The sequence below is a fragment of the Canis lupus genome, chromosome 7 (genome assembly GCF_011100685.1).
Source record: "Canis lupus familiaris isolate Mischka breed German Shepherd chromosome 7, alternate assembly UU_Cfam_GSD_1.0, whole genome shotgun sequence".
NCBI classification, from domain to species: Eukaryota; Metazoa; Chordata; class Mammalia; order Carnivora; family Canidae; genus Canis; species Canis lupus.
In genome coordinates this window covers 9392755-9406040 of record NC_049228.1, presented here as the reverse complement: position 1 = coordinate 9406040, position 13286 = coordinate 9392755, and the positions used below count along the sequence as shown (strand labels likewise).

At 44.3% G+C, this 13286-nt stretch overlaps 1 protein-coding gene across 1 annotated transcript in view; it reads left to right on the top strand.

The window, feature by feature from the left end:
- Positions 1 to 13286, top strand: part of KCNH1 (potassium voltage-gated channel subfamily H member 1) — a 372237-nt gene that overhangs the window by 77049 nt on the left and 281902 nt on the right. Inside the window, 1 exon segment of the mRNA XM_038542056.1 lies at positions 8490 to 8882. Within this exon segment, the coding sequence (XP_038397984.1) occupies positions 8490 to 8882 (393 nt within the window).

Below are 13286 nucleotides of genomic sequence, written 5' to 3'. Positions count from 1 at the left end.
AGAGTAATAGAGGAAGGGGCTGGTGGGAGTCTGTTTCAGATAGGGTGGTTGGGGAGGGCCTCTGTGAGGAGATGGTGCTTACACCAAAACTCAAAGATTGGGAAGACCTCTTCCATGTTGGGGAAAAGCAGTTTGAGCTGCTCCAAGGTGGGAAAAGAGCTTCAGCATTTTTGTAGAAAGCCAGTAGGGTGGAGTGGTAGGTGAGGGGATGAAGGGCTTAGGTGAGGTTGGAAAGATAGACAGGGATTTGCACGTCACAGGAAGAATGTAGACCTTGTTTGAAGTTCAGTGTCATGAGCTGGAGGATTTTGACTAGGTGACATGGTTTAATACAAGTTGCTATACAGCATACAGATTCGAAGAGGACCAGAGTGGAAGTAGGGAAAGGTTGGGAAGCTATCTCCATGCTGCAGTGGGAGGGGATGGTGCACTGGATTGGATGGAGTTGTAGAAGTAAGTTGGAGAATAGTGAATGGATCCTGAGTTGTGTGCTTTTAGTAGTAGAAGCAACAGAACTCCCTGGTGGATTAGTTCTGAAGGGTTTCCAGAAGGGAGATCTGAGCCGCACCCTTTTGTGGCACCACAGCAGGAGTGGCATGGAGAGAGCCAAGTGACGAGAGTATTTCAAGAGGAAGAAGTGTAAAAATCTGTAGAGAGCTGCCAAGAGAGTGAGTTATATCAGGATGGGGAATCCACTGGATTTAGCAACATTGAGATCTTTGTCATCTTGCAAAAGCTATTTCATTAGCTAGTGGAGGCCTTAGTCAGATTGGGGTATGTGGGGTGTGGTGGCTGGGGAAAAAGTGGAGACATGAATTTTTCAAAAAGTCTGGCCATATAGGGGAACAGCAAAAGGAGCTTACTTAGCTAGCAAGAAAGGGGAGTTGGTTGATGTCTAAAGATGCTGATAGAATGATCCTGTGTCCAAGGAGAGATTGATGAAATGAAAACAAGAGAATCATGGCAGGCGGTGGGCATAAAGCACTTGAGGTAGGGGAGAGTAGGGGTGAGATTCAGAGCACGTGGGAGGAATTGGCCTTTGACAGAAGTTGAGCACTTTATTGAAACAAGAAAAAGGTAGGTAAGGGTGGAGGCCGATTTGTAGACATTGACCATTGGGAGATGCAGGAGCCTTTCTCTGTTCTATTTTCTCAGTGATTCACAAGGGAAAAACATGAGCTAAGAGTGAGGTGTAGTAGATAGAGAGCAGCACTTAGAGTGAGTTGTTATAATCTTTGATCTACTTCAGCAGAAATCACTTGTATGATGATTATCTCTTGACACAGAAGGGTTTCTGGATAAGGTAGTTGGGTTCTGCTTCTTTAGCTAGGTGTGGCCTGGGGTCTCCGGTAGTTACTCTTCAGGAAGACAGGCTCTGGCCAGTGTGGCTGGTTTGGGACTTTAATTGGGATGCCTTTGAGAAGGTCCACACTGAGAGATGCTGCTTCTGACCAGCAGCTGACTTCCTAAGATGACAGGGTGGCATCTTGCCATCACGCAGAGGTCTTACGGAAAAGCTGTGGTTTTTCAAGAGTCATTGAATCAGGAAGCTGGGCTTAGGCTTACGGTCCTGTTTGGTCATCTGTACTATGACTGAGCAAGCCATTTTCTCTCTGGGCTTATTTTCCCAATTTGTAATATAAGAAAAACACTAGTCTTCCCATCAGGAGGTTATGTGAGATGTGATGACGTATGTCACTGTGCTGTGAGAAGTATTTGAGACTGTACAAGTAGATTGGTGAAAACCTTGAAGGGTTGGAGCTGGCAGCCTGGCTCGTGCTCCCAGCTCTCTGCTTACTCAGCCCTGGTATGACTCAGGGTGAGTCACTGCTCCTCTCTGAGCCTCCGTCTTACCATCTGTAGAACTCCCTCACAGGGTGATTATGGGGATTCAGAAATACAATAGAGGGCTTTGGGAGGAAAGGTGCTAGAGAAATGTGCCAGACTAATGTCTCTACTCTTCATCCAGGGAGAAGCCCTATCTTCATTTCCCCTCCAGAATCAGTCTCCAAGATGAGAATTCTTTGGTGTCATCCTTAATGGTCTGGAATGAGCACTTCCTGTGGGCAGAGCCTGGGAGTGGGTATTGTTAGGGGGCAGACAGGGAGAGGGTGAACTAGTGACGTTACACTTGGTGAATTCGTATCTGCATTTGGGGGACTCCCATCCCCGTCTGATTGGGCATATAGGACAGACTCAAGCCCGCTCTAAGAAGTGCATTTTGGGAAGGGCTGCCAGCCAGAGGCCTTTGGAAGCATCCACTGTACAGGACTAATCAAATGGAAGAAACGAGAAGCACATGTCATACTGACGGGTGCAGAAAAGAGGTGGGGGAGGGGACTGACCGCTCTGGTCCCCAGGACCACCGCACCAGGTCATTGTGTCTCCATGTCTGGTGAAGCTGTTCCTCGGCAGAGCTTTTGAGGTGTCATTGAACATCTAACATAAGACAAGCTCCTTGTGGCTGTACACAAGGTTGGCATTCCATGTCTTTTGATTCTGTACCCAGAGACTTCCTCCTTTTGGAGGACACTAACCCCTTTCCAAATGGATATTTTTTTTTTTTAAGATTTTTTTTTATTTATTTATTCATGATAGTCACACAGAGAGAGAGAGAGAGGCAGAGACATAGGCAGAGGGAGAAGCAGGCTCCATGCAGGGAGCCCGATGTGGGATTCGATCCCGGGTCTCCAGGATCGCGCCCTGGGCCAAAGGCAGGCGCCAAACCGCTGCGCCACCCAGGGATCCCCCAAATGGATATTCTGAATGACTCTGAGAAAGCTTTTTTCTCCTGAGGATGACAGTCCTGGAGCTCATCAGAGTGGTATCCTGGTCTGAATCCATTCTCACACAGACTTCTGGGAAGGAAGATAGGTCAGTCTCACAGGAATCTTTGTGATCAACATGTGTAATTAGTCATTTGTCACTGTACTCTGAAAAGACTACTGGATTCAGATAGTTAACTGGATGCAAAATATTCTTTTGATCAGAGATTTTTTTTTTTTTTTTTTTTTTTTTTTTTTTTTTGATCAGAGATTTTTAAAAAAATATTTTTATTTACTTATTCATGAGAGACACACAGAGAGAGAGGGAGAAGCAGGCTCCATGCAAGGAGCCGATGTAGGACTTGAACCCAAGAATCTGGGATCATGCCCTGAGCCAAAGGCAGGCATTCAACTGCTGAGCCACTCAGGGGTCCCGTGATCAGAGAATTTTTCCTGAGAATATTGATTATCTGTAATGAAGAACTTCATGGATATTCCATTTCCTCTAGATAATAGCTAAAGAGTTAACATGAGAGTAAAATATGGAGAATCTCAAGTCAAACTGCCAAAGCTCAGCCTTCTGGGAATCATTTGTAGCTTTTTTTTTTTTTTTTAAGATTTTTAAAAACTTATTTATTTGAGAGAAAGAGAGTGTGTGTGTGTGAGTATGAGCAAGGAGGAGGGGCAGAGGGAGAGGGAGAAGCAGACTCCGTGCTGAGAGACGGACGCAGGGCTCCATCCCAGGGCCCTGAGATCATGATCTGAGCTGAAGGCAGATGCTTTACCCACTGAGCCACCCAGGCTCCCCCCCTTTTGGCCTTTAACATAAAGAATTGGAAAGACAGCATGTCACATTTATTCTGATCAAATATCCAAGCATCCAAGCCTACTCCCAGAATGCAGATACCCTGTGGTTTCAGTATAAAAGGCTGCATCTCAGAGATGGGAAGAGAGAAACTGAATACTAGTCCTCAGCAGCCCTCCCAGGCCAGCTTCACACTTCTGTCAACTGCCTTTGAACACATGATGTAGGAGAAGCAGCAGGAGGAGAGTCTGTGGCCAGCCTGGCAGTTCTAGGGGTATGAAGGCACCATTTACTCAGGCCTCATTCAAAGCAGGGCTTTACAGTGTCCTGGAAAACATGGGAATCCACTTAGGAACAATTATGGATTATACTAAACTGTCACAGGAACAGCTATGTTTCTCTAAAAAGGCGTTTCGTCTCGGGGGCTTGTTACCAGGAATCATGGAACTCCAGGTGACTTTGGTGTGTGGTCAGCGGGTGGCTGCTTACTTGTGGATTCTTTTGAGTTCTGGCTGAATAGTCTTATCACTCAGACTGTATTTTGCAAACATACAATAAACCCTGAAGTAACTCACCTCCTTCTTCCCCTGCCTTTCCCTTAGCTGAATGCCCATGACCCCTTCCTTACAAGGGTTATAATTCATATATGGTCATTGACTTTTAAAAATTAAACTTCTTAGTTTGAGATAACTATAGATTCACATGGAAGAGATAATACATAGAAATCCCATGGGCTCTACTCCGTTTCCCCTGATGGTACCTTCCTGCAAAACTAAAGTACAATATCCCACCCAAGATACTGACATCGGTATGGTCAAGCCACAGAATATTCCATCATCACAAGAATACCTCATGTTGCCTTTGTATAGTCACACCCACTTCTTTCCGGCCCTCATCTCCTCATTAAACCCCTGGCAACCATTAACTTGTTCTTGATTTGTACCATTTTGTCATTTCAAGGATCTTGTATGAATAGAGTCATGCAGTGCATTATTTTTGGGAATTGTTGATTCAGTCTCTGGAGATTCATCCAGCTTGCTGTGTGTGTCAATAGTTTGTACCTCTTTTATTGTCGAGTATTTTCCACGGTGTGGATGCACCATAGTGTGTTTAACCGGCTACCTGTTGAAGGACATCTAGGTCATGTCCAGTTTGGGGATGTTACGAATAAAGCTCTGTAAACATTCATGTACAGGTTTTTGTGTGAATGTAAATTTTTCATTTGTCGTGATAAATGCCCAGGAGTGTAACTACTGGGTCAGGCTGTGGGTGCATATTTGGTTGTTTAACTGTAAAACTCCTTCCTGGAGTGGCTGTACCATTTTACATCTCTGCTAACAATATGAGTGCTCTAGGTTTATCTGCATCATCACCGGCATTTGGTATTTGTCACTATTTTGTCTTGTAGCCATTCTGATAGGTGTGTGGTGATAGCTCGTTGTCTTTTTAATGTGCATTTCCCTAAAGGGTGATGATGTTCCACATCTTTTCATGGGCTTATGTATCATCTGTCTCTGCTCTTCGGAGAAATGTCCCTTCATGCTTTTTCCTCATTTTCTGATCGGATTGTTTGTTTTCTGTTTTTGAGTTTGGAGATTATATATTGTAAATTATATATTCTAGAGACTGTTTCTTTGTGGGATAGGAAGTTTGGGAATATCTTCTCCAAGTCATCATATGTCTCTTCATTTTCCTAACAGAGCATTCTGCTCTTGGTGGGAGGAGTGTTTTATAAATGTCGACTAACTCCTGTTGGTTGACGATGTTGTTGAGTCCAGCTATATCCTTGCTAATTTCGTTCCAACAGGTCTTGAGAGAGGACAGGGTGGATTTGTCTGCTTTTCCTTTCAGTTCTATCAGTTTTTGCTTCGAGTGTATTTAGAGCTCTCCAGTGTATATGCGTCAGTAATTCTGTCTTGATGAATTGACCCTTTCCCATTATGTCAGATGCCTTTCTGTTTCTGTCATTTAGTTTGGGTAATTTCTAGATTCCTCTGTCCTCTCCATTCTGCTGTTGAACCTATCCACTGAAATGCCTAAATTGGTGATTGTATTTTTGGTTCTAAAATTTACATTTGTTTCATCTTTATATCTTCTCTTCCTTTGCTGAGACGTTCTACGTTCTATTTCTGAGACTTTCTATTTTTTTTCCATTTGTTTTAAGCATATCCATAAATGTCTGTTCAAGCATTTTTAGGATGGCCATTTAAAAATCTTCATCAGATATTTCTGACATCTCTGTCATCTTGGTGTTGGTATCTATTAATTGTTTTACATTTATTTGAGATTTGCCTGTTTTTTTGGTAGAATGAGTGATTTTTGATAGAAGCATGGGCATTTTGGATATTAAGTAATGAGACTCTGGATCTTATCTAAATCTTTTGCTGTAGGTGGCTTCCTTTGACCTGGGTATGGGAGAGGAAGGCATAGGCATCCCCTCATTCCTCCAGAGTGGGGGTAGAAGTCCAAGTTTTAAACTCAGCCTCTATTGATACCTGAGGGGCACTCCTTGTTATCTCTGGGTGAGCATGAGAGTTCTAGTGGCCTGTTGAGCTTACACTGATCCCTCCCTGCCTGTGGGCAGATGGGCCTTCATTATTGCTGAGTGGACATGGAAGTCCAGGCTCCATACTGGGCCTTTTCCAACGCTAGCCTTGTAGGGAGGAGGAGGAAGAAGAGGAGGTTGGGTGATTCATTACCGCCTAAGATGGGAGAAATCTAACTTCTTAGAAGTCTTTGCCGGCCTGGGTGGGAATGGGGCCATGACTTTTACTGTGCTGCTTAGCTGTGGTAGAGTGGTCATTATCTAAAAGTTTTCTGTCTTTTGAGGCTTTTCCCAGTCCCTTTGCTACAGAGGGTGGGCTTTTGTTGGGACTTTTTTTGTCTGCATTCCTTGGTCATTTCAGGTCTCTGGCTTCTTCAGCTGTAAGTCTGGGAATGTCTGAGGCACAGACAACACCCAGAGAATTCCTCATTACGTTATTCCCAGGCAGTTTGCTTTTTCCCTCCATCTTTGAGAGTCTTAAGTTTGTGTTATTTGTAATGCTCAAGACATTTAGTTGTTCTTAGAGAAAGAATAGAGAAAAGTATGTCTATTTTATCTTTCTGGAAGTGGAAGTCCCATTCAGTTTACTTTTATTTTCTTCTAGGTCCGTCTCTTTTCCTGCCTTGAGATCTCAGGGCCCAAGACTCTTTAATCAGACTTGTATAAATTCCTTTTCATGGGGGAGAGAAAATAAAATCCCAAGCCTAGAAGAGCTCTCAGTGCATTGGTGGGAGGGGTAGAAACAGTTCCTATACCCAAAGATGCACACTGGGCATTCTGTGGATTTCAGGCTTTCTTTTACTCACCTTATAAGGCCCAGGGCCAACCATAGAGGAGATGGGGATATTTAGATCAGTTTATATTCACTAAGGGGTCTTTATCCTCTGGAGGAAAGAAGAAGTTCCCATGATACAAGAGAAAGTTTCACCCAGAGATTTGTAAGAACCTGTAAGTGCTCTTATAAAGGAGGAGTAGCTCGGGGTCAGGGGTGAGGGTCCCTGCCAGCTTGGCTGGGCTTCTGAAAGTGTGGCTTTTTTGCTTTTGACTACTGAGGGTGAAATCCATCTGTGATATTTTCTTGGAGCCAAGCTTCTCTGAACTTTACCCTTCATGAGTTTGCTTCTTTAAAAGCCTGTTACTTAGGGAAATGCAACCTTGATGTGGAATAGCATCTGTTTCTAATCCAGCTAGACCTACTTTGGGATCTGGTTCCATCTTTTGCTAGCTGTATGACCTTGCAGTTCATTCATCCATGTAAAACCATCCTATAGTGCCTCCTCTGGGCCAGCCACCATGCTAGGTGTGGAGATAAAGTAGTAGGCACCTTTCATTGCTCGCTTTGCTTTACTTTCTGGCCATGAGCAAGTTATCTGCTGGTTTTACTTCAAAAATATATAAAAAATTGAATTACTTTCCTCTATCCCCTCATCTCTTTCCAAGGCTGTTTGAGTAAGTTCCTTGATTCTGTTCTTCCCTCTAATCCTTTGCCTCAATTCATTACACAGCAGCCAGGGTAATCTTTTAAAAACAGGCACCAGTTTAATAGTCTTTTGTTAAACCCCTCCAATTATGCTAAGAGAATGAAGTTCAACCCCTCCTCATGGTGCACTCGGTCCTGCGAGGTCTGGTTGCCACTTCTCTGAGCTCATCTGGCATCCTTTCCCCTCATCCAGTGGGCTTCAGCCACATCCGACTTCTCTCTTGGCCTGAGAGCATCAAGCTTGTCCCACCCTGGACTCATTACGCCAACTGTGCTCTCTGCCTCAGATAATTTTCCATACAAGTTTGAATGGGTGGTTTCTCATTGTCATTCAGGTTTCAGTTCAAATGCTGTCCCTCCCCTGTTCCTCATGTCACATTCTCTCCAGTCACCGGGTCCCCACCCTTGCTTTTAGTTGGCTCTTACCACAATTTGAAATTATCTTGATTCGTCTACTAGACCGAGTTCCATGAGAGCAGGCTTCATTGTTACACATATACCCAGTGTCTAGAAAAGTTCCCGACATAGAACAGTAAATATTTGTTGAGTAAAGTTGCTTAATTCTCTGGGGCCTCAGTTTCTCCCTTGTCACATGGAATAATAATTGGCTAACAGTACAAGGTTGTATTTAGAATTAAGTGAGGTGATAAATGTGTGTGAAGTATGTAGTACAATGCTTGGCTCACAATAAGCCAAATAATAGTCATTGTTTCCTTATGATTATTTATATTATAATGTTCATCTCCATTCTCCCATACTCCTCTAGTACCTATCCTTGCTCCTTGTGATCCATCTGGAGTGTCGCGAGCGTTTGTCAGTGACAGATGCTGACTGGTTAGATGCTTGCAGTGGAATCCTGACTTAATTCTCTCTTAACCATGTTTTTCTATACAGGTTCTGCAGCTGGGCTCAGACATCCTCCCCCAGTACAAACAAGAGGCACCAAAGACTCCCCCTCACATCATCTTACATTACTGTGTTTTTAAGACCACGTGGGATTGGATCATCTTGATTTTAACCTTCTACACAGCCATCCTGGTCCCTTACAATGTCTCCTTTAAAACCAGGCAGAACAATGTGGCCTGGCTGGTTGTGGATAGCATCGTGGATGTCATCTTTTTGGTGGACATTGTGCTGAATTTTCATACTACCTTTGTTGGACCAGCTGGGGAGGTGATTTCTGACCCCAAACTCATCCGCATGAACTACCTGAAGACGTGGTTTGTGATTGACCTTCTGTCCTGTTTGCCATATGATGTCATCAACGCTTTTGAGAACGTGGATGAGGTTAGTGCCTTTATGGGTGATCCAGGGAAGATTGGTTTTGCTGATCAGATTCCACCACCCCTGGAGGGGAGAGAGAGTCAGGTACATGCCTCAAATCTCAGACCTTGTTGTCATGTCTTGAAAGCTGAATAAATGTGGGTGGTCAACAGAAGAGTAACCGTGTGGGTGGGGACTAGCATGGCTGATGTCTGGAACAGAGGGAGCATGCTTGATAGATATTCTCGCCTGCTGGGTTTGTCCTTTGGAGGTTTGGAGGCCCTGCATGTCCGTGAATGGATGTGGAAGAGACCAGAGGCTTCCCTCTTACATTATGTAGAGCGCAAGCCACTGGCTCAGGGGTGGTGGGGCTGCAGAAGCAGGCATGCATCGCCACTGCATTGGTGAATCTTTCACTTGATATGCAATTGTTGAATGTCTGGCCTATTGATTATTCTAATTATGGGGATTTTTCTCTCATCTGCTGCTGACCTTTGGCTGTTTCATAACTAATTAACTCCTGGTAACAGTGATGCTATTTCCTCCCCAAGTTTGCTTGCTTTTTTTTTTTTTTGGTAAAGAAGGAGTTGTTTCTTTGTTAAAGTTTTGGCTGTGACCAATGGCATTCAGTGGTCCATACTCTCCCTTGCATAAATTTGCTGAGGTAGTCAGGCCATGGTCAAGTGGTGAAGTCCGGCCCTGTGCCTAGGAGGAGTGAGTAGTACTATTGCTGGATTATACTGCTTCGGATTGTTAGTCCTGCAGGTAACGGAAGGAATGAAAAGAAGACAAATGTTCTGTAGGTGTGTTGGAATTAGGACATGCTCAAACAGTGAATGGGTGCCTGCAACATGTTGCATAAGGCAGGAACTGCTGGTCTGGTTCGGGTGATTTTCTCCCTTGAAAAAGCAAGGACATCAAGTCATCGCAAAGGACAGTGTCAGATTCTTATTCAGCTTAAGCTTCATGGGAGTTATTCTTCCTTTTTCCTACTGCCTAGTTGATGCTTCGGATGGATGAAGATAAGGTAGTTCATCTGGTAAATCTCCAGCCTCATATAGAGGATTCTGGAAATCTCAGCCTGGCTGGGGTGTTAACTGGGTGAGTAATTCAGAAAGCCATCTGGAAGTTGAGATTAGGCAAGATTCACTCTCAGGGCTAACAGGCTAGTGGGACTAGCCTTGAGGTAATTGGAAGGAACAGCGAGCTCCCTGCCAAGACAAGACCTGGCCAATGACTTTGTGACTTGCTGGGCATAATGATGCCTCTTGGACGTCAGATCAGTATCAGTAGTGGGTGAGGACTCCAGGCCCTTCCTCTGTGAGAACCTAGCTACCCACCACTTCCCTCTTCAGAGAAGAGGAGCTGATGTTCAGGTGCTCTAAACTCAGAACAACCCCCGCTTTTATCTGTGTGGTGTGTTTTAATATACTTTGAAATCCCAGGGAATAATGCTCTGGGTGGCTTGGCTTATATGGATTTTGTAGGGGGATTAAATGAGTGAGACTGATCATTTACAAGAACAAAACATCCCTAAAGTGAATGTTGGGATTCTTTAGTGTGAATTTGAGTACACACTGGGAATGATATTTTTCTCTGTGAGCACATTTCTAGAAGATTTTATGTTAGTTGGTGAGGAAAATATGATCATTTTGGCTTAGATAACTCAACTGAATTATTTCAACCTAAAAGAGCTTCTTATACACATATGGGAGATGAAATTTGACTTAAAAAAAAAAACCTCTCGAGTTTTTAAAATAAACCATTTGCTATTTAGAGCAATAACATTGACAATTTGCAGATAAATAGAACAGTTCTTCAGCTTCCACAGGTTCCTGTTAAACATTGGCAGAGCCATAAACACGTTTGTAAATGTGTCAAGATTACCTTGTCCATTAGGAAAGCAGAGAGCTTCCCCTCAAGCACCTTGTATGTCACATTGGAACTCCTTTGCCATCAATTGTGAGTATCCCTGATGTGATTTCTGACTTCCACCATCATGAAATAGATGGGCGGATAGGAAAAATGCCAGGTATCTGTAGCTTTCCTGTTGGAAAGGGTTTAGCATCAAAGTTCTCACTACCATCTCTTGGTCATAAATAATAATATGAGGGGCACCTGGGTGGCTCAGTATTTGAGTATCTGCCTTTGGCTCAGGTCGTGATCCCAGGGTTCTGGGATCGAGTCCCATATCCGGTTCCCGGCAGGGAGCCTGCCTCTCCCTCTGCCTATGTCTCTGCCTCTCTCTGTGTCTCTCATGAATACATAAATAAAATCTTTAAAAAAAATGAGTATTAAGAGGCTATTGTTATGATTTGCTTCTGTAAAGACTTGATTTTAAATTTATTAATTTCTTTTCAAGCTTTGGCAGATACCCAACATAATGCCTGTTGGTAACATTTGTTGTGGTGTGGGGGAGTCAGTGCCAGGAAACTGAAGATTTGGCTTCTGGCCCTCTTGGTATCACGTGTTTGGACAGCTGGGACTTTGTGCATGCCATTTAGCCTCTATGGATCAATTTTCTTGTCTACCCCTTGGGGGTCATGCTACCTTACCTGTCTGAAGGCATGGCATTTGGGCAGTAGATTATTTGAGTTCCCTGCTAGCTGCAAACTAAGTTTGGTGAGTTCTAAAATTTCATCTGCATTTGTCTTACCTCCAGGAGTTGATGATAAAAACAAGAAGCCTAGCACTTTGACCTCCTCCCTACAGTGAGGGTGGGAGGGAAGTGGGATGGAATGAAGGTTCAGAGCCCAGGAGGACCAGAAGGTCATGCAGTTCAACCCTTTTAGTTCACAAATAAGGGAATAGACTCAGGGGGATTATGACTCACTCAAGATGACACAGCAAATCATATGGCTATGGCAATAATGAGTCCCTTTCTGAGTCCTCTCTATTCTTAATGGTGACAGAGTGGATAAAATAGGGACAAAAACACTGATGGACAGAGTTGAGTCAAAACTGACCAAGAAGCTTCCAAAGTCTGTGGCTCACCCCTTGGCCTGGTTGTTGTGGTGGGGAAGTTGGGCACTGTGTACAGGGAAGTATCTGCATTCTCCCCAAAGCAGCTGTGTTGGTGATGAGATAGGCAGTTTAGGATGCTCATGGAGGGTCAGACCCAGCATGGCTTTCCAGACATAGGCCTTTTGTTGAAGGGCACTATTAAATTAGAAAAGAAGATTGGTGGGGCTTAGAGGAGGTTGGAGAGGCCTGGAAGGGTGCCCCATTTGCCAAACCTGGATTTAGCTGGGTAAGAGAATTCCGATTAATGGTTTCCCATCCACCGCCTGTTGTCTTCTTGACCACACTGTTGTGGAGTTGCTAATCTAAGATTGCAACTCCCTCTGCTCTAATCCCTTTCTTTGGGAGAGTGTGGGGAGAAAAAAAAACATTATTGACTCATTTCTCATAAAAAATACATGGAGCTGAATTCTCTCTGGTGTCCTCCTAATTATGCCAATGGAATTATATCCCAGTGGAGACCACCAAAGAAGAGAGGAATGTGCGGTGGTGGCTTGGCCATCTGTGTGTATGTCGGGGGTGTGTGTGTGGGGCTGAGGGTGGGTGTGGAATGGGGGCTCTTGAAGTGGAAGGACTAGATCCCCCTGAGGCTTGGGTCAAGAACGAACCAGGTTCAATTGCTAATGCCAGCCATTGTCACTTCAGGCCTGTGGATGTCGCCCACCTCCATGATTTAAGCCACGCAAATGATCCCTTTGACCCAACTTGTTTCACTTATGTAGATGGCCTACATTTGCGTCATTCTCCAGTCTGTTGGTCATAATCTGTTTTGGAGGCTTTTTGGGAATATGTTTGCACATTAGTTAAGCTGGTGAGAGGACAAAAGGTCTGGAAACTGAGTGAACTGAAGCTTACAGTGGGTATGCGGAAGCAAAAGCCAGATGAGTCTTTCTCAAGCATTTAGTGGATTACTGGCCTCATGTGCTTCATGGATTAAAAATGAAATTATTATTCACAAAACATCTTCCCTTTCCCCAGGAAGCCTCATTGCCTACTGCCATTGGGGTGTAGAAGTGCAAGGGGAGAATGGAGCCAATCAGGCTACCTCCCAGGTCACAATTCTGGGGCTAAGAGCTTCCTCCAGTCCCTGGCTCAATAACTTCGGACAGTGGCACTACCAGCTGGTGCTGGGGACACAGCTGACCCTTGCCAAGAGCCCACTCTCAAGGAGATGATCCTCTTAGAGAGAACAGGAGCAAGCAGTGAAAGGATGAATAGTTTTGACAACAGCTTCCCTTTAGCTAGTGTGTTGAACTTTCCAAAGCATTTCGGGCCACCTGGGTGGCTCAGTGGTTGAGTGTCTGTCTTTGGCTCAGGTCGTGATTCCAGGGTCTCAGGATCAAGTCCTGCATTGGGCTCCCAACAGGGAGCCTGCTTCTCCCTCTGCCTATGTCTCTGCCTCTCTCT